The sequence below is a fragment of the Colletes gigas genome, unplaced genomic scaffold, assembly GCF_013123115.1.
Source record: "Colletes gigas isolate AHSC1104 unplaced genomic scaffold, ASM1312311v1 Colletes_gigas_Sc00004, whole genome shotgun sequence".
In the NCBI taxonomy this organism is placed as follows: domain Eukaryota; kingdom Metazoa; phylum Arthropoda; class Insecta; order Hymenoptera; family Colletidae; genus Colletes; species Colletes gigas.
In genome coordinates, this window is record NW_025106633.1 from 10,226,655 (window position 1) to 10,250,182 (window position 23,528).

General features: G+C 39.2%; 1 protein-coding gene across 3 annotated transcripts; it reads left to right on the plus strand.

Annotated features, from left to right (window-relative positions):
• Positions 1-327: 327 nt before the first annotated feature.
• On the plus strand, positions 328-23,166 carry LOC122394784 (protein phosphatase 1 regulatory subunit 3C-B). Of its 3 annotated transcripts, none has more exons than XM_043391914.1 (5): positions 328-949; positions 13,341-13,598; positions 14,116-14,628; positions 15,979-16,492; positions 22,922-23,166. In XM_043391914.1, exons 2-4 carry the CDS (start codon positions 13,347-13,349, stop codon positions 16,150-16,152), a joined length of 939 nt encoding a protein of 312 aa, XP_043247849.1. In that variant the 5' UTR covers positions 328-949; positions 13,341-13,346; the 3' UTR covers positions 16,153-16,492; positions 22,922-23,166. The 3 variants fall into 3 exon arrangements, with proteins under 3 accessions (XP_043247849.1, XP_043247848.1, XP_043247850.1); XM_043391913.1 differs by lacking the exon at positions 328-949 and adding an exon at positions 12,387-12,510; XM_043391915.1 differs by lacking the exons at positions 328-949; positions 22,922-23,166 and adding exons at positions 12,387-12,510; positions 15,322-15,374 and having other exon boundaries at positions 14,116-14,717; positions 15,979-16,114.
• The last annotated feature ends 362 nt before the right edge of the window (positions 23,167-23,528 follow it).

Below are 23,528 nucleotides of genomic sequence, written 5' to 3' on the forward strand. Positions count from 1 at the left end.
GCATGTTGGATTTGATTTTTAGGAGCTGCCCGGGCAGAATTTGTAATAGAGATTAAAATGAAAAGGAACGTTGGACGACAATTAATCGTTTCGTTCTTTTCTTGGTTCCTATTAACTTCTAGCCTAGGAATCGAGGCTTTGTCGCCAGCACCGCCGTTGTAAGAATGCAAGCACGTGGAGCCAGCGTTCCCTGATTCGTCGATCCGTTGGAATCACGTGAAGTGCATGAGGCTGTGTTGGCGCATGCGCGTCACGGGGCACCGGCTCGTCGGCGACGTATGGACCGATGACACTTTACGCCGGTGCTCTCAGAAGCGGTTGGAACGAGGAGGAAGTTGGAACGCCGCGATTCGCGCCGGTGACCAACGACAGAGGTAATTCGCAAACCTCTTACGGTCAAACTTGAAACAAAAAGAAAAATAAACGTCCAACGGAAACAGTCTTGCGTCGCAATAACGAAGCAAAACAGAATGAACGAAGATTTGTGACGCTCGATAAATCGGCACCGGCGATGCACTGCGTCGTTTTTGCCACGTGAAAACCGTCCATTCAATCACCTCGTTTCGTACGCCGGGTAATTTTACGATCTCGAACCGTTCGTTTCGTAGTGATCGGTTTTTCACGGTGTTCGTGCAAAGAAACTCAACGTTAAGAATAACTACCGGCGTATACGCGATGTGTTCAACTATATTCGAAAGTTCCTTTGGAGATTGCCTTCTATCGCGTTAAGAATCGAAGATACTAATTACCGACAATCTCCAAGTTCAGACTGAAACAAACGGAAGCCTTCGGAAGAAAGTAGACGAGATTTGTGCGTGTTTGGGAAAAGAAGCAAAGAAGTCAGGAAGCGGAGGAAAAGTCTTAGGCGCCAGACCTACGCGAGGAGATAATCTGGTCCTTTGGTTTCGTTTCACTGCACAGTGGAACGGTTCTCAAATCAAACAAATACGTGAGTAATTATATCTTTGTATCGTAAAATGGAATTGTTATCGGCCAAATCGTTGTTTCGCGACGTGACATCAACGTGAACTTCGTTTTCGTTCGTTTCACGTTGTTTCAAACGCCGAGCAATTTCGTCTGCGCGAAGTTCATGATCGATCTACATCCGGAATCTGTGCACGCGACCAAGAATGCATCCGTCGCGCATCTGCAACAATTTCTTATGTAAAACAAACGCGTAGGATTACACAATTGGTTATCCATTGCAGCGGCTATGCAGCTATAGCTCGAGATAACATTAATTTACAGTCCTGTCGTCGATGTGTATTATTTTCCATGCGAACCAGATCCCCTTTGTTTACAAACAAACTGTGCGATAACGTTCGCGAGGAATGTCACGAGTGTGTCGTACAGAAAAGGAACGCCATTTATCGCGGCGCGTTATCTCGTACAATTTGTATCGCGATCGTCGGGGTTTAAATTTACGCGTTCGTTGTTAGATGGAGGACAATACGAGGAGCACGCGCGAGCACGCTTCCCGTGAACACGTGTATGAGATAATCGTTGGAGCAAAACGAGAGGATTGTACGTGCGGAACGAAAGCTCCAGAAAGGCCTCCATGGTTTATCTGCGCTTCAGAGAAACGCTTTTATCGTGGAATAAAAGAAAGAACACCCGACTCGACCGATTAGACGTTTATGGGCGGGAAGAACATTGTTGGTAGCGTTATTGTTTAATCTCGGACGTTTTTAACGACGCGAACAAGAGACCGATTAGCTGGCTCCTGACCTCACGACACAACGGAAATAATGAATAAATATTCGTAGTAACTTGGTTCATTCGCTTTTTAACGCACGCTACTCAACGTAGGCCAAACTCACGCGATAGAAATACTAGAAACGTTTTGCTTCCCCATCAGTTGTAAGCACTCTTCTTTTTAAATGTCGAGCAATTAAAGTATCGTTGTATAGATTCAACAGGTTACTAATCCAAAAACTAATTATAATCTATTTATCGTGATACGAGTCCCAAGAAATTATTGAAAAGCATCGAATTGCAGGCTATAGTCTATATTTGTATTTCAAAATACCATTCGTGAAGCGATCGTATAAAAAATTGCACTTGAAGTTGTTCGCTTAATCGTAGTTCCTCCTAACCTATTAACGAAAAATTCCATTCTCGTTTGGACGGAACCCAGCGAAACGAACCAAGAATATAAAATAACGTTACCAGTGTCTCCCATGAATCGCGTTCCAGGCTTGTTAGCAGCGGATTTCTTCTGGTAACCGGCTTGACTACTCTCTTAAAATGCATTTTGTTCGTTTTTAAGTACGCGTGCCGCGTGTGCTCTCGTGCCCCCGCACAAGTATATACGCGTGTTTTCCGGTCACTCGTATCTCGCGGACACCTACTCGAAAACAGCAAACGGGGGACGCAAGACGAATTGTTTGCGCATACAATTCCCACGCGTGTCCCGCGATGTATGCGCTTCCGGAGAAAGCGAGGAGAAAATCGTTGCAATGTGCATCGGCTTAAGGACACGTTACGCGGACCCCCTACGGTGGTTTTTAGAAGCTCGAACGCAAAAATCATAAATGCAAGCGAGGTTGCACCAAGGTTAACGCGTTGCGTGCCGTTTCACGCGTTAACCTTCTACGATCGAAATTATACTCGACTTCTGAGACAAAAAATTGTACGATAGGGGACCATTGATCGATGTTACCCTTCCCTCGTAGTAGTTCGTTGCAGTGAATGTACGATAGAGTTTGTCGCACCATTCGGGCTTACGTAACAGTCGTTCGTTTTAAAACAGACTATTTAGTTTTGGGGGATCGCGCTTACGTGTGATTCAGGAACGATACTGTGTCTCCAGGCCCTCTGTGATTTAACCTTCGCGTTAAGGAGGTATTTCAGAGCTTTTTTTATTAGTTTTTATTTGTAGAAAATGAAATGTTTAATTGTACGTTGATATACGAATATTACAAAGTAGAGAAAAATGAATCGCGTAGATTAAAATATTTACCGTGCAGCACGAAAGATATTTACGTATACAACGCCGTTACGCTATTTATCTAGTATTGTACATCTGGGTATCATCGTCTGCTAGCACATTGTTCCATATACAAATCAGCGAAAGTCAAGAGGCTATCTCTGCCCATGCAAAGATTCCAATGTGCTTGAAATAATTACATTCTAAGCGCGCAGTCTATCATTATCGGAGGCGTAAATATAGAATTACAACATATATAAATAATTGTTTCGCGCGCATTAATCGAGACACGCGTCTCGTATCGTTGAACATCGTGTCTTCTTCGTATCGTGGGAAGGAGAACGCGCTCCGAAGGTCTCGTAAAAATTTATCCACGCAGTCAGATGTTTTTTTCTTATCTCGCTCGATAACATCGAACGTTTGTTGGTAATTCAGTAAATGATCGACAGAGGTCTTGGAAAAAATACCAACTAGAACGAAAATTAATTCGCCCCGGAGATAAATCGTGTCGCGTTTGACGAGACTTGGTCAAACATCATCGGCGTTCGAGTCGTGGTCGTTCGGTCGTTTATCTCGTGACACTTTTCCCTTTATCGGGTACACAAAAGCATCTCGCGCCGATCTACGCGATGCGTCGCCTCTTCTTTATGGTTTCGGCGATTAAACTTTGTCCGGTAAGATTCCGCGCTCGAGGGTGTAAATGTCGGCAAGGATATGTCGGTTATCTGGTTGCTTCGAACCAGAAACACGACGCGATAAGACCGGAGGATTCGACCTCAGTGGCGCCTTCGATCGTTGAAAGAATACAGGTCTGAGAATTGTTACGACTAATGACATTAGTCATTTCTAATATTTCGCTCTAATGACACTAGTGCAAATCGTGCATCGCGATCAACAGATAAAATATTAGAAATACGTATTTCCACAGACATGTACTCGGCTCGTGGCCTGGTATCGCAATTTTACGGCGCTTCGTCGTTCTAACCTCTATTCTAGCCATCTCTAACGGAGATTTAAAGAAATAATGAGACACGTATCTCGTTTGATTTTCTCGAGTTATAGCTATTTTTCTACTTTGATTATTTTTAATGTTTAATAACTATTTTCTTTTTTTTGAAAGATTAACAGATCAATATTATGTCAACTTCTTGTGTAATCAATTGCATAAATTATTGCATAGATTTGTGCGTAGCTAGGGACATTTATCGAATAATTTTTTAAAGGTACATAGATCGTGCAGAGGACTTTTATTGCCTAACCTAATCGGTTCCTATTTTTCCGAATTTTCATTCACGCAACATCCATTATTTTTTATGAAGGACCTCGAAGTTATATTTGAACTTATTTTTTTTTTTTCTCTCGACAATATCGTTTCGTTTGTGTGTTCGTCGGACTTCCTGATTCGCGATGTGGGGTCAGATAGTGATTTATTGTTCGCTCGTCTTAATAAGAATATTCTCAAGGATGAGGGATTAACATATACCCGCCAAGGCTGTTCTTAATGATATACGGTCGTCGCGCGATAGAAACGTCGCGCTATAAAAAGAAAATATTCAAATTTTGCTAACCGGTTTCTCTACTATCTCTACGGCGGCGCCTGCGATTTTTTTCCATAAAGGTAAACCGGTTGCGATGATTTTGTCGGTAGTGCAATCTTTTCTTTTGATCAAATGTTTACATTTCGCCGGGTAAACAGCTCCGTGAATTTCTCTCTACATAAAATAGAAGTTACGCTGTGGTTAGGTAGGGGTTAGGTTTGCTTAGTTTTCGCAACACAGTTTTCAGGTCGCTTAACCTCAAAGTACAATATTTAATTTTTTCGTTCTAACAACCGTTGGAATATATTTTGCTTACAGAGTTTTAAGCTCACAAGAATAAAAATTATTTGTAAAAATAAAGCAGTAAATTTCATTTATATATCGACGATTACGGCAACTAATAAATTTAAATACATCGAAAAGTTGAATGTTATGGAGACGATGTCCTCGGTCGTGTTAAATATAAAAGAGTGGACAGCATTAAATACGATAATTGAGATAATAAAGAATAAATCTGCTACTTGTAAAGTCTTTCGTCAGTATCATAGGTCAGGCATGCATGCTCAAAGGTTTCGGCGAGTCATTTCGTTGAGTCTGTAAGGTCTCCAAATATATGTACATCCCCCTCCCACCTCCCTCATCTCAGTAATATCTTTTTACGTATTGAAGCTCCGTTATCGATCGATACCACAACAAAACAGTTTACGTAATTCGTAACGATATTCTAAAAAGAGAAGGAACATAACCTACGTGTTTCATCCACAGTTATACATTAATAGACGTATTTGTTATTACGATATATCGACGCCATTTTTGTGGCATCGAACGTTCCATATTTATTCTTTGCAAAACTATATAAACGTGTTTACACTCGGATAAACTTTTTACACGAAAAATAAGTCAATAAATGTCATTGTACAGTTTCGGTAGATATCGAAGATAATAATTAACGTTCACTTATATATTGTAGTTTTTTTTATTTAATTACATTTATTTTTATCCGGATAAAATTTGTTTGTACCTTTGTTAGTGTATTTCGAATTTTGTCTCAACGTTACAATATTTTTCAAATTTATAAATTTTAAGAAAGTGTAAAAAAATTATTATAAGTTTCTATCGCTGTACAGGTGCGTTTGGACGAATTGGACGTGTAAATTGGTCGCTTTTTTATTATATCGAGAAACGTCTGTTGCAAGCTGATAAACCAGTGGTCACGCTATATTCACCGACCAATGCACATTTTTGTTCGAATATTTTCGATTCGCTATCAACAGTCGCGCAATTATAAATTTATCGAAATGTTTTTTTCGACCGGTTTCATGGAATCGCGAGCGAAGATTCTCTCATGCCACACGACACTCCGTTAATTAAGCAATTAACTGTTAATTAATTGTCCCGTGGTGAAGTTTATCGTTTTGGCTCGCCGCTATCGATTGGTAATATTTCCGGATGCATAACTTTACGAAATTTCCGTCGCCTATGATAAGTCAAGGACTCGTACGCGTATTCCCCGTTTTATCTCTGTTTAGTGCATGTAGTCTAATTCCGCACGTGACTTCCAATAACCCCCCGACCTCTTCTTATCGGGGTCGATTGATAGCAATTGACAACAATAGAAGAGAATTTCATTATAATTGAAACGCGCGGGGTTGCATTGAAATATAGCTAATTTTTTGCCGCTGCTGGTCAGTTAGATAATAGTCGTTCAATATTAAACACGTTGTAATCTCTTTCAACGCGGATTAAAAATAATATTTTGTATCAGCGGTACTCGTGTACACTCGACGACATTCTTATTTGCTTCGATGAATTTTTAAACAGCATTGTATCATCGACGGGCAAAAACGATAACAACATTATGAACATTTCGTTTGTCACACAAATACACACTGGGTGTTTCGTCAAATTTTTTAAAATTTTTAAACGCACAAAGTGTCACAGTCTACAATCAAATTAAAATATATTCGCGTTTAAAAGTAAAAAGAACGTGTATTTACTGGCTCAATAATCGTATATACGTATATCGTAATTGTGGGGTTAAATAAACACACTGCTTTAAAGGAAAAAGGTCCCATTTTAAATAAGATTAATCAGATCTGCAATTATTGGAATTTTTTAAACTGAAAATCATAACTGGGGTACACTTGTTTAGCGACTTGAAGATATTGCGTGAATTCTTTTAATTGCGACACGATTGGCGCCACTCTACAGATAAGAAACGTATGAATCAGATTATTAAGGTATGCGACTATGGCTATCTTTCCTGCCAGAATAATTTGAAAGAATGTAGTAATTTTTTAAATCGTATAATTTTATTAAACAGTGAAGGGGTTAAATCGGTTCAATTAATCTGCATTTAGCGTTTAGTCGCTAAACACTAACCTAACCTAGACGTCACGAGCGAGCATCGATTTGCACGGGTGCACGTGAGTCCATCTCGTGTCTAGTTGTGAATGCACGAATTGTTCCCGCGTGTTTTGGCTGGTTAGGTTATGTGTGACACGCTTACAGGGTCGATAGACTTCTGTTTGCACCGATGAGACAACAAATCGTTTTCTTTTTACGTACGAACGTGTGGGCATAAGTTCACGCTGTCCTTTCGAGTTTCAACGAGGAGAACGATTCGCGTAGATCGTGCCTTAGAAGACAGACAATTGGATAGATTCCAAGGGCGTAACGTGTCTGGGAATACGTAGGCGTTTAGAAGATGCGCCGAGCTAATTTTAACCGGCGCATGTTCAAAATAGCATGACGGCTGCACGATTTTCTCTTACGAGTCATGATATACACGAACATGCTTTTTCCATGACTATACCGGCGCGAACGAACTGTTTCTAATCTGCTCTTCGTATCGTTCGAATTTCCCACGCCAATCTGACTTGGGTTACGTAAAGCCGAAATAATAATTCTCGTGTTCGTTAATAATATCAGGAGGGAGACCATAGATCGTATAAATTAAAGCTTATGTGGTTTGTGTAAACATAGTAATTACGAAATTGAGGTTAGGTTAGGTTAACTCGAGAAAAATTTAAATTTGTATATACGAGAGATCGAAGTGCCGGATCTAATAATTATTAATAAGCTTGTTCATCCAGTATCGAAATAACATAAACATACTAATTTCTCGTGTAAACGTTGCGATCACGCCGTACATAAATGATATCGAGATTTATCGTTAAGCAAATAGAAGTTTAGATGAGTAAGATCTGGCCAAATGGAAATCGCTGTTTCGTCTGGCTTCTTCGAGACTGTTCAGCGTTATCGCGGTCGTCATCGTGTCCCGTTCAACGTGATTCACGATAGTCGTATTATAACACGTATTTGTAGAGTTATGAAATATCACGACGAACCGGTGCATCGCCGCGAACGTGACTAAAAATTATCCCGTGGACATTTTTCATCTGCCACCGTCTCGTCTCGCAATAGTAGACGATTTCTTTCGTCGTCAATACAAGGTGTTCATTTCGAGAGTTACAAAAGGGAAATAATCGGTAATTAGTAGCTACAATATGCGAATTTAATGACTACCCTTTGCGTTTTTCACACAACTGTTATTTTTTATCTCTGATTTTAATCGGGCGGTAATTCTTCTCTGCAACCGTGAACAGCGCCCTCTATAATTCAACAGACGCACGAACGTGCATTGTTAGTATTATATTATTCCACGATGCAGCGTGTCGCGTCTCTCATATGCATAGATTTTGTGCAGTCTGGTTGTGTAAATAGACGAGTATTATAAATTCACAGAAACAATCGTTTCGTAGATGCCTTTTTGTTCGTTCGTTTTTCAAGCACGAACAACGACGACACCGAGAGCCAAGTTTATCAGCGAGGATTAAGATTTCTGCGTCGAAAAACTGTTATCGATGTATTCCGAAAATACGCGAATTACGTTGTCACATAATACATGGAGATTGGGGATAATTCATTATACTCTGTGCATTAAAAGTATTCGTGACTCGAAACAAAAGTATTTATTGCTGTTTTACAAAAATATTATTCCATTTATGGGGGAACGTAATTTTATAATTCGTCCATTAACTTCGTTTAGAAACGAGCCCTTTTTGCCGCGTGTTTTAAAACGAATAAGACAAATAAATTACCAACTATGATCGGATAAGAGGTCAACCTGTGTCAGTATGTATTTTTGGGTTTCTTTTCCAACAAATTATGTAAATTAAGTTCTTCTGTACTTTAAGTTCGTGGTAATTATGATATAATTATTTGTAGATTAAAAATAATCTTGTTTATACACGAATATAATCGTATAAGGTCTGAAATAAATTAATCTTATTTTTAGAAGAGCATCGTTTTGCCAAATGTCTCTTTCTTTTTTACTATTAATATATCGGTCGTCGGAATTTAAAAATCGTAACAGTATATTTTTAACTTATTTCGAGTGCATTAATTTTCTTTATTTTTAAAGGCACGACTTTCAAAATGTTTGAAGATCACTGTTCTAATAATATTTTTAATCTCAAATCATTATCTTGCATGCATACAAAATTAAGACGCATACTTTTTGCCTATGATACATGTATCTTTATATTGCGTTCTGTTCATTGGCACCAAATAATATCAAAATTACTTTTATCAGCGAAAAATTACGTCTGACCAGTACTTCATCGAAGTATTTATATACTTACTGTTTTGCTAATTCCAATCTTTCCTTCCGATTAACTCAGCTTACGAAATATGTACTTATTACGCGTTTATTTGTGCAATGGTTTCTTATTGATATTTTTGTAAAGGTCACGAATATCTTTATTACATTCCTACAAAATCTGTATTAAGGATGCTTCAGATTATGTAGAAATTATACATATGTTTCATTAAAATGGACTTGAACGTAATTACATTACCTCGTACTTTAAATTCAAAGGAATTTTCGTGCAACAGTTCCAAAAGCAAATGATATTTACGAATTTTCAGACCAAATTGCAATTGCAATTGCATTTGAACAATTTTCTTCAGCGTTGTAACGCAATTAGTGTTTTTATTTACGATGACGCATTGATATTTCTCCCCGTTATTAAGGGGAAAGTTTTCCGTGTAAATAACGTCGAGCATAACCTAAGTTCACCCCGTATAAAGGTCGATTTCTATTCGATTGTCGTTGTAACGTGATTCGCGCGCGTTCCGCTGCACTCTTTCGTACGCAACCGCAAACTTTTTGTTTAATTAATCGTTTATCGGCTGCAAAACAATTATTGTGCAAGAGTTTACAGAAGTTTGATACCGAATAACAACCGGAAATTTCAATTGCGGTACAGTTCTGCGGCTGTTGTTTGTTGTTGTTGTTGTCGGCAGGTTAAGAAGTTAACGAGGCTAATTCTCATCGAGATAAGGGAACGCGCAAAAATTCTAATGACACAACCGGTGCAGTTTTTACACGCGTGATTGTGCCATGGGTGAGTCGAAAGTGTCACCGAGTACTATGCAGAAAATGCGCGATAAGCGGTATTCTTTTCTTTCGTGTTTGTTTTAACAGACCAAACAGTTTGACCTTGCCGCTTCGTTCGCGTCTCGATAAACAATACTCGAGTGTTCGTTTTGACCTCTACCCTTATTAATCTTGCCACCCGAGGACAGCGTTATGCATAATATATCTTTTCCCCCGTAAAATGTTTCTTTTGACGCGAATTATTGAAATTCTTGAACTTTTTTCTTTTACACGTACTGTAACGGTCGAATACTTCGTCGTATTTTCTTTTAAACGGGACAACCTCAAAAACTAAATGGAAATGCAGTCGCGTTCGATCTGTTTACAAGAGTCGAACGATATCGCGATGTCTGCTCGATTTTCATAGGAACGCGATAATTCTGTTATTGTTTCCGCCGGTTGTTATTGACAAATCGAGCAAGCAGTGTCGTGTAAAATAGAAACGGGGACCGTTCACGGGCGATCCAAGTAGCTTGAAACTCGAAACATCCGATTCATGACACCGCTTTGATTCTTACTCGTGTACGCGTGCTTGTTTGGTTCCGGTCTGGTGCACGTCGCGTCTGGTTTTCGAACGAGTCTCGAGGGACGAGAGAAGAGATTATTGCCACACTTAAGAGTCGTAATTCCACTCCCGGGAGTAATATGACTACACGCACCTATCTTGACGCGCAAAATACCTCTACCGTGATACAGTTGTACAAGATCTACGCCGTGTCTTATCGTTTCACCAGTAAACAATTAATCAGCGAACCTGTCGAACAATTAATAATCTACCGGCAAAAAGAATTCAAGGGGACGTTGATATTTGCATGCATTCGATAAACGTGATCGTGTAGAAAGCAGCTGTTGAGAAATTTTTTTGTTTCGTTAGATTGAAATTCTGTTAAAATTAAAAACAATGTTTTCGTATATTTTAATTCTATATTTCCTTTCATTTTGTTATAATTTGAAAATAAAAAAATTATTGTAGCTTCTTTTTCCACGTGGAACAACTTATGGCGTTCATAACCTATGAATGTACTCTAACGCCTTGAAGTCGTTGCACCTTTGCACCTACAAGTTTCCAGTTTTGTTTACTCGGGGAAAAAGCCTGACTATTTACGCTCATAAGTCGGTCAACACGCCGACGAGGGAAGCACTTAACCTCTCCCCACTTATTATAACCTCCTTTTCAGGAATGAATTACTACGGATCCCTGTCGCTACGAGTAAAATAGTAGACGTAATAATTTAATAAGTTTAGCTATATAAGTAATACAAATAACGTATCTTGCGATATACATATGTTCTATAAATATAAATCTCAGTCGAAGTGACTGTGTGGCGCAGATGGTGGTGTAATCGGGCAGTGCATATACTCGAGGTTGCGGTTCGAGTTCCATTCACTGAAATATTTTTTTTTCAATCTTTATTACAAACTTTAAACTGTACGACGTGTTTCGATACTTCCGAGAGAAATTACACGCATGTTACTCGGGCTTAAATTAGTTTAGAAATAAGTAACCGCTGGAAGTTATAGCATACTATCTTCTAGTAACGGAAATAGATGTCACTCGTTCGGAACATTAGAAAAATGGCGTCCAAGTTCCGTCGTAACCCAACTCGAGAATTCGATTGTTTGGAAATATGCCGAAAATTGGAACATTTATTTTAATTGATTCTGCAACAAATGCTGTAATGAAATAATAAATACATCATTAGGATGTACCAGTACATACATCCATGAGTTCTCCAGTATGTTACGTGCTCTATACATATACCTGTGTTAAGTTATCTGATTACAACCGCAAAAGTGTACCAATATTAATGACTGTTAATATTACCATTCCTACAATGTTTAAAACATTCATTAAATTTTATAACGCACGGTACAATGTTTGAAATGAATGTCTGTGTCTAGAATTAAAAAATATAATTAGAATTAGAATAATTCGGGGGCTATATGAGATTCAGTTATGTTAAGAATTATACGTAGCAACATAACCTATCGAGTCTGTCTAGTCAGTCTCACAATATTAGTAGTGGTATTGCAGGTATAAAAAATTAATTCTAAATATGTTTAGTTATAGTTATTGGTATGTGACCCAAGCGACATCTCGATCGAATTAGTTTTGGTCACATAGCTGCGTGTCACTCGAGTCGACGGTCGTTCGAGGTGAAGAAACATAAACACTGTTGGTAAAGGGGCGGGGGGAGGGGGAACTTGTTCGCAAGTATCCCTAACGCAGAGTTGATGCAAGATGCAAGGCAATACCGTCGTATCTTTCCAAGCAATTCGCAGCATCCGTAAACATAGGGACTGTTGTGTAAATAATTCGGTCAATTTTAGGTTAACCGATGACTCGCGTGGTTCGTGTTGGTCGCGTAATTCCGTCGTCGAAATTTTTGGCAACCCGCGATGCACGTTCCTAGTTATTAAAGATTTGGCGCTAGATCGTTCGTGCGGCGCAAATTCCAATTTCGTCAGTTCGACTGCCAAGCTCTTGAGGTGAAATTGGGTTAGCCAATTCGCGAATAGGAAGCTTTTACGATGAGCGACGACTCTCGGGAAAGTTTCGAGGGATCAATTGAATTTTTCTTCGCTGTAGTGCTCGAAAGGTCTGTTCGATTCTATTAGAAATAAAGCTCGTGTCTATTTTAATGATAGAGAATGCAAGGAAAATTAAATCGGTACAGTTTAACGTGTAAACATAACCAGAATAAATATTACGTTTCTTCGTAAACTAACAAAATGTCAAGATTAACCATTCTTGTCAAAAATTTTTGCACTTGACCGATTATTTTTTTTTGGGAGGGGGCGGGACATTATATTCGAAAGTATTTTAGGTTAACGATGACTAATCCCAAGTCACGTTTATAAAATCAACATGGCCGCCCCAATATGGCGGAGCAACATATAAAACTTTCGATCTATTTTGATAAAAATCTATATACTCGGATCTAAATATCGTATAGTGGTCTATTTGTTACGCACGTACATTGGATCAAACAATTATTCTAATAATTTTAGTTTAAAATTCAGATGTTTTTTAATCGTTATTCGAAATGTTACCCACAAATATGGACGACAGTTTGAGAATCATTGTAACGATAAATCCCATTACACCCGATAGCTACGTGACTATAAACCCTTTGAAAGTCAAACAGCGGAGGGCTAAAAAAAGATTCTTAAAAGGTTGTTGATACTAACAGGTTCTTTACGCGTAGGAAACAAGTTTGAGAAAGTCATGGACACCGTAGTACATATCTGGAATGTTTTTATGGCGGAACATTGTAAATGTTTCGTACCGTTAGAAATTTGTGCTCGGTTTTCCATATGATATCATACGTTTTATTTATCTTGTTTTCTGTACAAAGCTAACAACGTTACATTTATTTGAATGAAATGACAGTAAGAAATACGAAATGGAATTTTGTTTGCTTTCCAGATCTAAATGTGTTCCATAGCGATGCCTGCTGAGCTGCTTCTGGGGCATAGTCCTCCAGTATACAGTCCACTTCTGTATAGTCCTTTAGTGGTGACAGCGCCGTCGATTACCAGCAGATCGGTCCCACCCAGGATAAGGCCATGTCTATCGTCCGGTTCCCTGGCCATCGACAGTATACGGAACAGCAACGACGGCAACAACAGCAAACAGAAAAAAAGGGTGGTGTTCGCCGACGACCGTGGTCGTCCGCTTACTCAGGTGAAACATAATCCATCCATAATCCCTGTCGCAATCTCGCCTCTGTTCGTGAAAGGGAAATAAAATCACATTTCGCGTGCACACCTTTGCTCGGACTTTCTGTTTGCTTTATCAGACTTTCCAGTAGTTCCACTTGCTTACGACGACTGCGTACGTGATTTTACACTCGACTGAATTACACCATACATGTATATCGAGCGGTGCAATTCGGTAACAAGAGTCTCGAATTAAAGAATTTTTTTTAACCCTTCGCGGTCGGTTTCCAAATAGAACAGATAACCCAACCTATCTTATATCATGGCGTTAGCTCCTGTACTCGCCACCAGAGGGCTACGCTCTTGTCTCGACCGACGTTATCTCGATTTCTACCGCCAGCAGAAGCAGCGCCACGATACAATGAAAATAAAAAGTTCTATCCTCGATAAATGAGATCGTCGAGCCAAAATATTTCGATAATTTCCAAAGGTTTGTGAAACGACGGCGTGACACCGAATCGTTTCGTTTTTCGTCTCGACAGGTTCGCGTGATGTCAGAGCCCAGCAATGTGCCGCCACTCTGGAGTACCGCGTACCTGGCCGGATTAACGGGACGTCTTCTTCACTCGAAAATAGACGACGACGAGCCCGTGGAGGTTGCGTCGCCCTGGCAAGTGACTTTCCCCCAACCGGCGAGCGATTACCTCGCCTTCCGACGGAAACTCGACCAAGAGAACGTCAGCTTGGAAAACGTGATAATAAGGGAGTCGGAACACTGTCTGGTCGGCACCATAAAGGTACGTAATCTGGCGTACGACAAGGAGGTGGTGGTCAGGGCGAGCAACGATTCCTGGAAGACTCACGAGGACGTGCACTGCACCTACGTCGAGCAACCGTGCGCCCCGGCTCTGATACTCTACGACACCTTCCGGTTCAGACTCACTCTGCCGCTCAAGTCGAACGTGATGGAGTTCTGCGTACGCTATCGTACCGATGGCAAAGAGTACTGGGACAACAACGGGGGAAAGAACTTTGTCGTTCGCAAGAAACTAGAGGTGTGTACCTCGAATGAGACGGAGGCCCCGTGCAATGGAGTCTTGGAAAGGGTTTCAAAGGTCCCCAACTGCTTCGATAGCTTCGTCAGGTACCAGAGAACACACACGGCGATTAAGAATCTACCACCACTATAGAGGTCAAAACAGATCGTTTGATTAAATTTTTAATTAACGTATCTCAAGGTCATACTATAATGGGCATATTCGAGTCGATGACGCGGTATCTCATCTGTAAAATATTTTATAAAAGTAATTTTTAAGGTTATGTTAATGTTCTTATAGCGTTCTTTTACTATAGTGGTGTGTAACTTCTGACTTATGGGTCAAGGCGGAGTCGATTCATTTTTGGCCCATGCTAAAATCCCTCTATACGTCCTAGAATAAAATTTAAACAATTTTCAATTATATTTTTTTTCTAAACTGTTCTTTATAAATATTAGCAGAGAATTCGAATTCAACCGTATTTATTTTAATTTATATAGAATAGTATGGGTCAAAATTGACACAGTTTCGTCCGTCCCCCATCATCGCATAGCGTGCCCGATCAAATAACCCTAACGATCCTTGGTAAAGTTCACCAAACTTTTACAGGTTCTGGGCATGATTTTTTTTTTTTCTTTTGGAAACATTTATCACGAGCATCGATCGATTTACGAATGTATAAATAATTAAAAAACAATTTCTTTTTCAAAGGGTAAAATAAAATTCATGCAACAGAGGGTTAAGAACACGCTTGTTCAGCACTGGTGAGTTCTCTTTTTTGTTGACGTTTGCTATTTGGTTACTTGGAAACCTTTTCCAAGACGAATGTAATTTACTAACAGTGTTAACGTCCGACGATATCCCTTAGAAAACCAAATAATTTTTCAAGGAAACATGTATGTGTTCTTTGTGAGGTTCGTCGCAGTCCTGTTGCTAGAAGGTGACTTTACCTTCCCCACTCCGTGGCCAGATCCTCTTAGTCGAGTTCTTATTTTATTCCCAAAGATGGCACACCGGCGTATCGTCACTCGAGCCGCCGTCGAACCTAACCTCGATGATACGTTTATAGTTTTGGCTCTTTAAGACACGGGCTACGCCGCTATATAAGCTGGTCAACGCCACATGCATCTCTTTTTCAAAAGGCGCTGACACTAACAGATAAATAGCCAGCAGTAAAAAACTTGTATGTCGACTTTTTGAAAAAAAAACTTGCCTCTGTGTCTGGGTGTGTGTACCTAATAGGAGGATCGCATGATCGCTTCGGGAAGGCGAGAAGTGCTCGAGAAAGTCACTTATATTTATTTCCCCGTGGTTGGTCGTTGCGATTGTCTCGCGGACAATCTCTGATTGGTAATTTGTGTGTTTTAGCCACGGGCGCCGGCGAAACGGTACGACATCTTGACAACCACGTGTGACGGATTCTCGAGCAACGGTATACGAGACGGGATACCGCGGATCACGGACGCGACGAGAACGAACATACGCACGTGGAGCGAGTTCGCGTCTTGGCATCATCTGACGAACGACGCTCCGTACTGGTGAATCCTAAACAGCCCTCGTCAAACGATGTACAAAGTCGTACGAATTCTTCCAGTTTACTTGGTTAATTGTCGTGGCGTAAGAACATGCGGGACGAAGCGTCAGACCGCGCGACACACCAGAGGGCGACACGGTCGTATGAAGCGTGTGTCACGACCGGCGCGGCGTCAGGAACAGGAGACCGGCGAACGAGAGTATTGACGAAAGAAGGGAAGCGATGGACCACTACGATTTATCTTCGATTCGGAAGGACAAGCTCGCACGGAAGGGAGAGGACACGATTGGAGGTCGACACAGCGCGGTGCAGACGAAAGACGAGGAACAAGGTCGCGTTAATTTTATGGTGAGTTCGCAAAACGAATTATATTAGGTGTTGGAAAGAAAGCTCGAAAGTCGTCGATCACGAGTATTTTATTTATCTAAATGCTCTCATTCTCGGTAGTCGCGTTCCTTGCAATACGATGATGTCACCGTGAGACGAATAATCTTCTCTTCGTAATATCCGATTCGAACGGCTAAGTTCTGCAACGAGGAAAATCCTCTTTTTCCTGCTAAGTGACGACGCACGCGCCTCGCGGAATGTTAATACCCATCGTACGCGTTCGGGATTAGGGATGAATATTATCTGTTAGAACGCAGATACCGGCACAGGACAAACCGTCGGTTAATTTTTTAGTATTATTAGATTTTTAATAATTGTTTTGCCCAAGATAGTAACTAGGTTCCCCTTGGCAATAAATTTTATTCGTCCTTAAATATTCGAATAGAAACTAGACGCTTAGCTTCCGACAGTTCCAGGTGAACGCCAACTACGTAAATACGTGTACTCAATGGACAGCGAACGTGTTAAAAGCAGTCGTTCGATTGTAAGGAAACGAGGTTGTTACCACCTGTTCTATTTTTGTATTAGGAGAGTTCTATTTTTCGACGTTCATGTCGCGCGTTCATAGAACCTTTTATTAGAAATTTTTATTATCGGAAGCACGAAGATGAACAACTGCAACAACTTTGCCGATTATTGTTACTTTAAAGGCGTTCTATTTTTAACTATTACTGAACCACTCTGGGTACAGAAGTCTACCTAATTCGCGAACGTGTTTTCGTGGTTTCTAATGTCCCTCTTCCGAGCCAGTGATTTATCTATCCTTACGAAATAACGAGTAGCGAAAAATTCATCGGTGGTTTTACGTCGCTCATAGACTACCAACACGCGTGTACTCGTTCACGACCGTAAAATACCGTCTTTTTTATGGACCTGTCCTTGCACGCGATGCGAAGGAGAGAGTGTAGGCGGGCAAAGATCTCGTATAGCGTACAAGTTGCTAAATTACAAGTTCTATATAGTTTCTGAAAACCTCTCTCTCAGCTCTAACGAAAAAATCTGTTGGATGAAAATTTTAGAAAATCAGTTATACGAGATGTCGTGTCATTTTGTTTAATCTGTTGAAAATCTCGAATCTTTTCGCAAGTTTTCATTCACCCACGACCCTAGTTCGTCGATCGTCCGTCATTTTTAGGGCGCTCGGGACTTTTTCGAGTCGATATCGCCAGAAAACTTAAGAGGATCCGACACGTCGGCGTCTTTTCACGCGAGGCCGCGTACGACAGTGTACTTTCACTCTATAAATAACAATCTGCCGTACAGCGGCGATAACAGTCGCGACCGACGAGTCGCCTGACTCTAATCGCCTTAACTAAAGGCTGTTACTACGCGTGACGGGGCGCATACATTCCCATTCCATCGTCTTCGTTTCTTTTTCTTCTCTGTTTCTTTCGTTCGGGGCCAGATTCGCGGTTGCCCGACCGGTGCGATACAAATATACAGGGTGTTCGGCAACACCCGGGAAAAATTTTAATCGGAGATTCCAGAGGCCAAAATAAGACGAAAATCAAGAATATCATTTTGTTGATCGAGGCTTCGTTAAAAAGTTATTAAAAAATTAAATTCATGGAAAAATTATTTTCAGCTGCAGGGGTCAATTACAATCATTTTTGGTCATTACACATACCTCCGAAATCCTACGCACTTTCGAGAAAAAAATTCGAGCGAGTGCCTACATTTTTAGACGAAATTAAAAAATTTCAAATCGCTCTAAAAAAAATATTTTTGGCTGCAGGGGTTAATTTCAATCATTTTTGGTGAATAGTCATACCCTCGAAATCCTACGCATTTTCGAGAAAAAAATTCGAGAATGTAAACTAATTTTTCGACAAAATTAAAAAGTTTCAAATCATTCTGGAAAAATTATTTTTAGTCGCGGGGGGCAATTTGAATCATTTTTGGTGAATATACATATCCTCGAAATCCTACGCATTTTCGAGAAAAAAATTCGTGAATGTAAACAAATTTTTCGACAAAATTAAAAAGTTTCAAATCATTCTGGAAAAATTATTTTTAGTTGCGGGGGTCATTTTGAATCATTTTTGGTGAATACACATACCTCCGAAATCCTACGCACTTTGGAGAAAAAAATTCGTGTAGGTGGACAAATTTTATTAATAATTTTTAACAATAATTTTGTTAATAACTTTCTTATTTTGGTCTCCAGAATCTCGCATTAAAATTTTTTCTCAGGGGTGACTGAACACCCTGTATACAGGGTGATTAACCTCGTCGTGCCCACGCGAGGATGCACCAAACATTTAGGCTTTATTTTCCCCATATTCGGACCAGACGTGGGCACAAGTTTCATTCGAACAACAAATAACCAATATAATCGACGCGTAGTAATTTAATCGGTCCCCTGACTTTTTTTGCGACCGAGTACAATTTGTATATTATATTAAATGCAGATCACGTTAACGCGTTTTGTCCTCGCTGGGAGACATTCGTGGTCGACCGTGGGCCTTCTAAATATTTTAACGATAATTTCAAAGTGCCTTGACCACTTTATAGATCACGAACGATTTCATGGTCGAAAGAATAATCCTTGGCCTACTGCCAGCAGACTGACAGGTCCAAATACATTGTGCGCACTTATCAGCTTGAAGTGGTACCGTTTAAAATACTTCCCCGATTCGCACGAACTTCAGAGCGTAGTGGAAATCAGGGGCGCAAAAAGTCGGGGGCCCCCCACGGGCACTATTCGAGATTCGTCAGGCTCGTAACCCTTCGCAGTCGATAATTATTATAATTAGTCATAATTAAATCAAATAAGAGATGGTATTAGTATCGTCAATAATTTCGAATGCATTCCAAGTAGGTTCAGTTAAATGAAATACCTTGTTTAAATATTTTATTTTATTTGGCGGCGCTCCGTTGATCTATATTTGTCCCGGAGATCTAAAAAAAACTTACCGAAATCCCGACCCTGTTTATAATCGTTAACCTACATTAAGATATTGTTAAATCGGCTTATGTTATCACGTCGCTTCTGACGCAAGCGCACAAAGTAGTTTTCCACTCGAAAGCTTCAACAGGTGACAAACGAATGAATTGCGCGAAACGAGGCTGTATTGCATGTAAAGTCGTTTTGTTGATCGATAGAAAGAATGCAATTGCAGCTGCAGACAAGCTGCTCCACGATCCATACGTTAGGGACAATCCTTTGGAACGTAGGAACTAGGCAACGGGTTTAACCTAGTTTGGAAAGAAAGAAGAATCGATTTCTTTCCCTTTACATTTTCTCAAACTTCCAAATTTAAAAAACGTGCTGAACAGATTGTCAGGAAAATGGAAAAATTAACATTTTTGTGGGGCTTTAAAATTAATTCTCTGTGTCGGTGGTTTTTAATAATTCTGAGAATAATCGTTAAATTTTTTAAGACTTTCTTCAACCATTGTAGGAGACGTAACCTTTGACCGAAGTGTCAAAGAGAACGCGAAAAAAAATTTGTAACGCGGACAACTGTAGATAACTTAAACATCTCTTTCTATTAATATATCGATTATCGGAGTTTTAACTAATCGTCGTAAGATATTTTAATGAAACATTTTTATCTCTTCAGGGACAAATTACTTTAAATATAAAGTAAACTAAAATTGTAACCGACATTGACTCGCGACATCTATCAATCTTATAACGAGCTTTGCAGTATTCGTTATAACACTGAGGAATTTAGTCACAAATTCGCAATTTTAATGGTACAGTATTTAAAAGAATCTAAGACCGTAATAATACAAATTAAAGTTTGGAAATCAATTGTGGAGTATTTAGTTCGATCGAATACAATACCGAATCGATTTGTTCTTTGGTTGTTTCCACCCTACCGTGGACCGAACTTCCAAGAGGTTATGTCTCCCGTACAATGTAACCGGTCAAGGCGTGGTTGTGAAAACTGGTGGCACAAGATCGTATAATATCCCATCGTGCCGCGTTGCAGTCATGCCATACCACGCCTCGAGAGCATTGTAAAAAACTTTAAAACGTCTAGACGTGTGGGCCGACTGGGTAATCTCGATACCCAACACCTCAACCGTGTTGTCCCTTACTATTCTACTGTGTATAGTGTATACTGTATGCTGGCTGTTCGACCACCCTTGGAAAAAGTTTTAATTTGAGATTCTACAGGCCAAAATACAGCGAAAATCAAGAATAGCAATTTGTTGATCGAGGCTTCATTAAAAAGTTATTAACGTTTAAAGTTACATACCGATCGATAAATTTTTCGCCAAAATTAAAAAGTTTCAAATCATTCTGAAAAAATTATTTTTAGTTGCGGGGGGCAATTTGAATCATTTTTGGTGAATAGACATACCCTCGAAATCCTACGCACTTTCGAGAAAAAAATTCGAGAATGCAATCAAATTTTTCGACAAAATTAAAAAGTTTCAAATCATTCTAAAAAAATTATTTTTAGTTGCAGGGGTCAATTTGAATCATTTTTGGTGAATAGACATACCCTCGAAATCTTACGCACTTTCGAGTAAAAAATTCAATAGCTGGACAAATTTTTCGGCAAAATTGAAAAATTTCAAATCATTCTAAAAAAATTATTTCCGGTTGCGGGGTTCAATTTGAATCATTTTTGGTGAATAGATATACCCCCGAAATCCTACGCACTTTCGAGAAAAAAATTCGAGAAAGTTAACAAATTTTTCGACAAAATTAAAAAGTTTCAAATCATTCTGGAAAAAATATTTTTGACTGCGAGGATCAATTTGAATCATTTTTGGTGATTACACATACCCTCGAAATCCTACGCACTTTCGAGAAAAAAAATTCGTGTAGGTGGAAAAATTTTATTAATAATTTTTAACAATTATGTTAATAACTTTTTAACGAAGCTTCAATCAACAAATTGGTATTCTTGATTTTCGTCTTATATCATTATTATATACTTATATACTTCATTATATAATTAGAATTCAAGCTACTGTAAATTTAGTCTCTGCTCGCTGGACTGAGAGAAATAGAAATTTTTATAGCAACGTAATATACTTTCTTTTGATACTCACAAGAGGAACGTGAGACTTAAAGGTCCACCCTTGATGTCGAAGAAAGTAGACACACCTCCTTATAAAAGTCACTAGGATTTTTAATTAGTGAATAAATTTAATTTTTTTTTTTAACGGCGATTTGTTTTTCTGTAATTTAATTATTTTAAATCGTCGTGAATGACTAGGAAATTAATCACGTTCCGGGTACGATGGGTCACTGCAACTGAATTGCATGCGTTGCTCAACAAAATTCTGCTTAAAAGAAATTGCGATCGATTGAATGCGTAATGCCACGAATTCATGATTTATTGACCGAGGATGACTTATGTTGTAGATACGATAAAAGCCTTAATTCCATAATGCGATAGTACCGTATAACCTAAATTACGTCAGTGATAAGTCGATCGACCTTTGCCATGACGAACATGTAATTACAATATTCGCGTGGCAATACGTAAACGGATCGCTTAGACAAATTATATGATTTCGATAAATATAGATCTTGGCGTCCAACTTATAAATTATACGAAATGTGAACAAAAAAAACATGAAATAATTGTAAAAAAAACTATCCGCGTCTTGCGAATAACAAATAGGAAATTAATTCAAGAGTCACCATATGTTTTTTAAATGCAAACTTAATGCAATTTAATTCTAATTTAATGGACATGAATTTTAATTACTTCGAACTTTTAGTCTTCTAATCAATCACTTGGCACGTAACGTAAAAGATAGGAAAAATAAGTTGCGTTTTCTCTAGGGATGCAGGTGGATTCCTTATCTAAGGCAAGCTTTGTCTTAGACACGCCTAGATGTAGCGATTGGTTCCTACACAGTAGGGTTTCCCAAAGTGGGCGTCGCGACCCCTAGAGGGCAGGGTCTTTCGATCCAACGAAGCGTGAAAGAAAACTTTTAACCCCGAATAATGTGTTACAACCTCACTGTACAATTATTTATTAAAAACAAAAACAGAAATAAGAAAAAAAGAAGTTTTCTAAAAATAGACCCATAAGTATATTATAAAACATTTATAACGAAAATATAAATTTTGAAACAGTAACGGAATTGCATTCAGTGTTTGTTAGGATTCAGGGTGAAAATAGGTCAATAATATTTATTTAGAAATGCTGTATTTACTACTCGAGATCGTCGAAAGTGATGTCTATTAATCAACTACTATTAATACTCCCAATTAAAAACTTGGTTCTTATCAGTACAAGACCGATATTTTTAAAGAGCCAAATTTATCACGTTGAACGAATACAATGTTAATTTGAATAAATATAAAATCGCTCATCAGCCGTGTCCTTGGCGTCGTTCGATCTATTGAACATAACCTATACATCATTTGAGCGAATAGTTTCTACAGTCGTGTCGTTTCTCTCGTTTCAGATTACAACGTGCAGAAACGCATACACAGTAGCCGCGCGAGAAGGATTTGTAGAGCGCGGTACGATCATCGGACGGTTCATTACGTTACGTGCTTCTTCCAGCTACCAATTTGGAGATCGACCGTGCATCTTCTTCGATCGTCGTCCTCCTCCTCTTCCTGTTCCACTTTCCTGGAACTTGGCCGCCAAAAGCCAAGTATGTCCGTCAAGTTGTTTCCACCTTTGAGTTGACCAAATCTCGCTGGTCTCGTCCGTTCCTGTTTCTCGAAACTCTATTCCCTCTTTTTCTATACTTGGTTCTATCTCTGTCACCACTATCTTTGGCTTCTATTCTCGATTTCCCCTTTCAACCTCGTATGAACTTATACGAATGACTAATTTGGTTTTCTCTTTTTTTTTTTATTTTTTAACTTTTTATTCGATAAGTTTCTCGCTCGGTGGTAGTGTTGTGGATCCAATGTTGTCTTTTTATAAACGTGACTGAATTTTTAGGGAATTAAAAATGTGTAAACTGTTTCCAGCAGAGATGGGCAAAATTTTATTCGAATAACAATAACTATTTATATTCGATCGAACGGTAAAATTGTTGTGTATTTATTGGTAAAAGT

Excerpts from the sequence above, each read along its gene's own strand:
- LOC122394784 (XM_043391914.1), top strand. The coding sequence starts at position 13,347 with ATGTGTTCCATAGCGATGCCTGCTGAGCTGCTTCTGGGGCATAGTCCT. Across the intron at positions 13,599-14,115 it reads GTGGTCGTCCGCTTACTCAG|GTTCGCGTGATGTCAGAGCC; the intron begins GTGAAACATAAT and ends TCGTCTCGACAG. Across the intron at positions 14,629-15,978 it reads TCGTTCGCAAGAAACTAGAG|CCACGGGCGCCGGCGAAACG; the intron begins GTGTGTACCTCG and ends TGTGTGTTTTAG.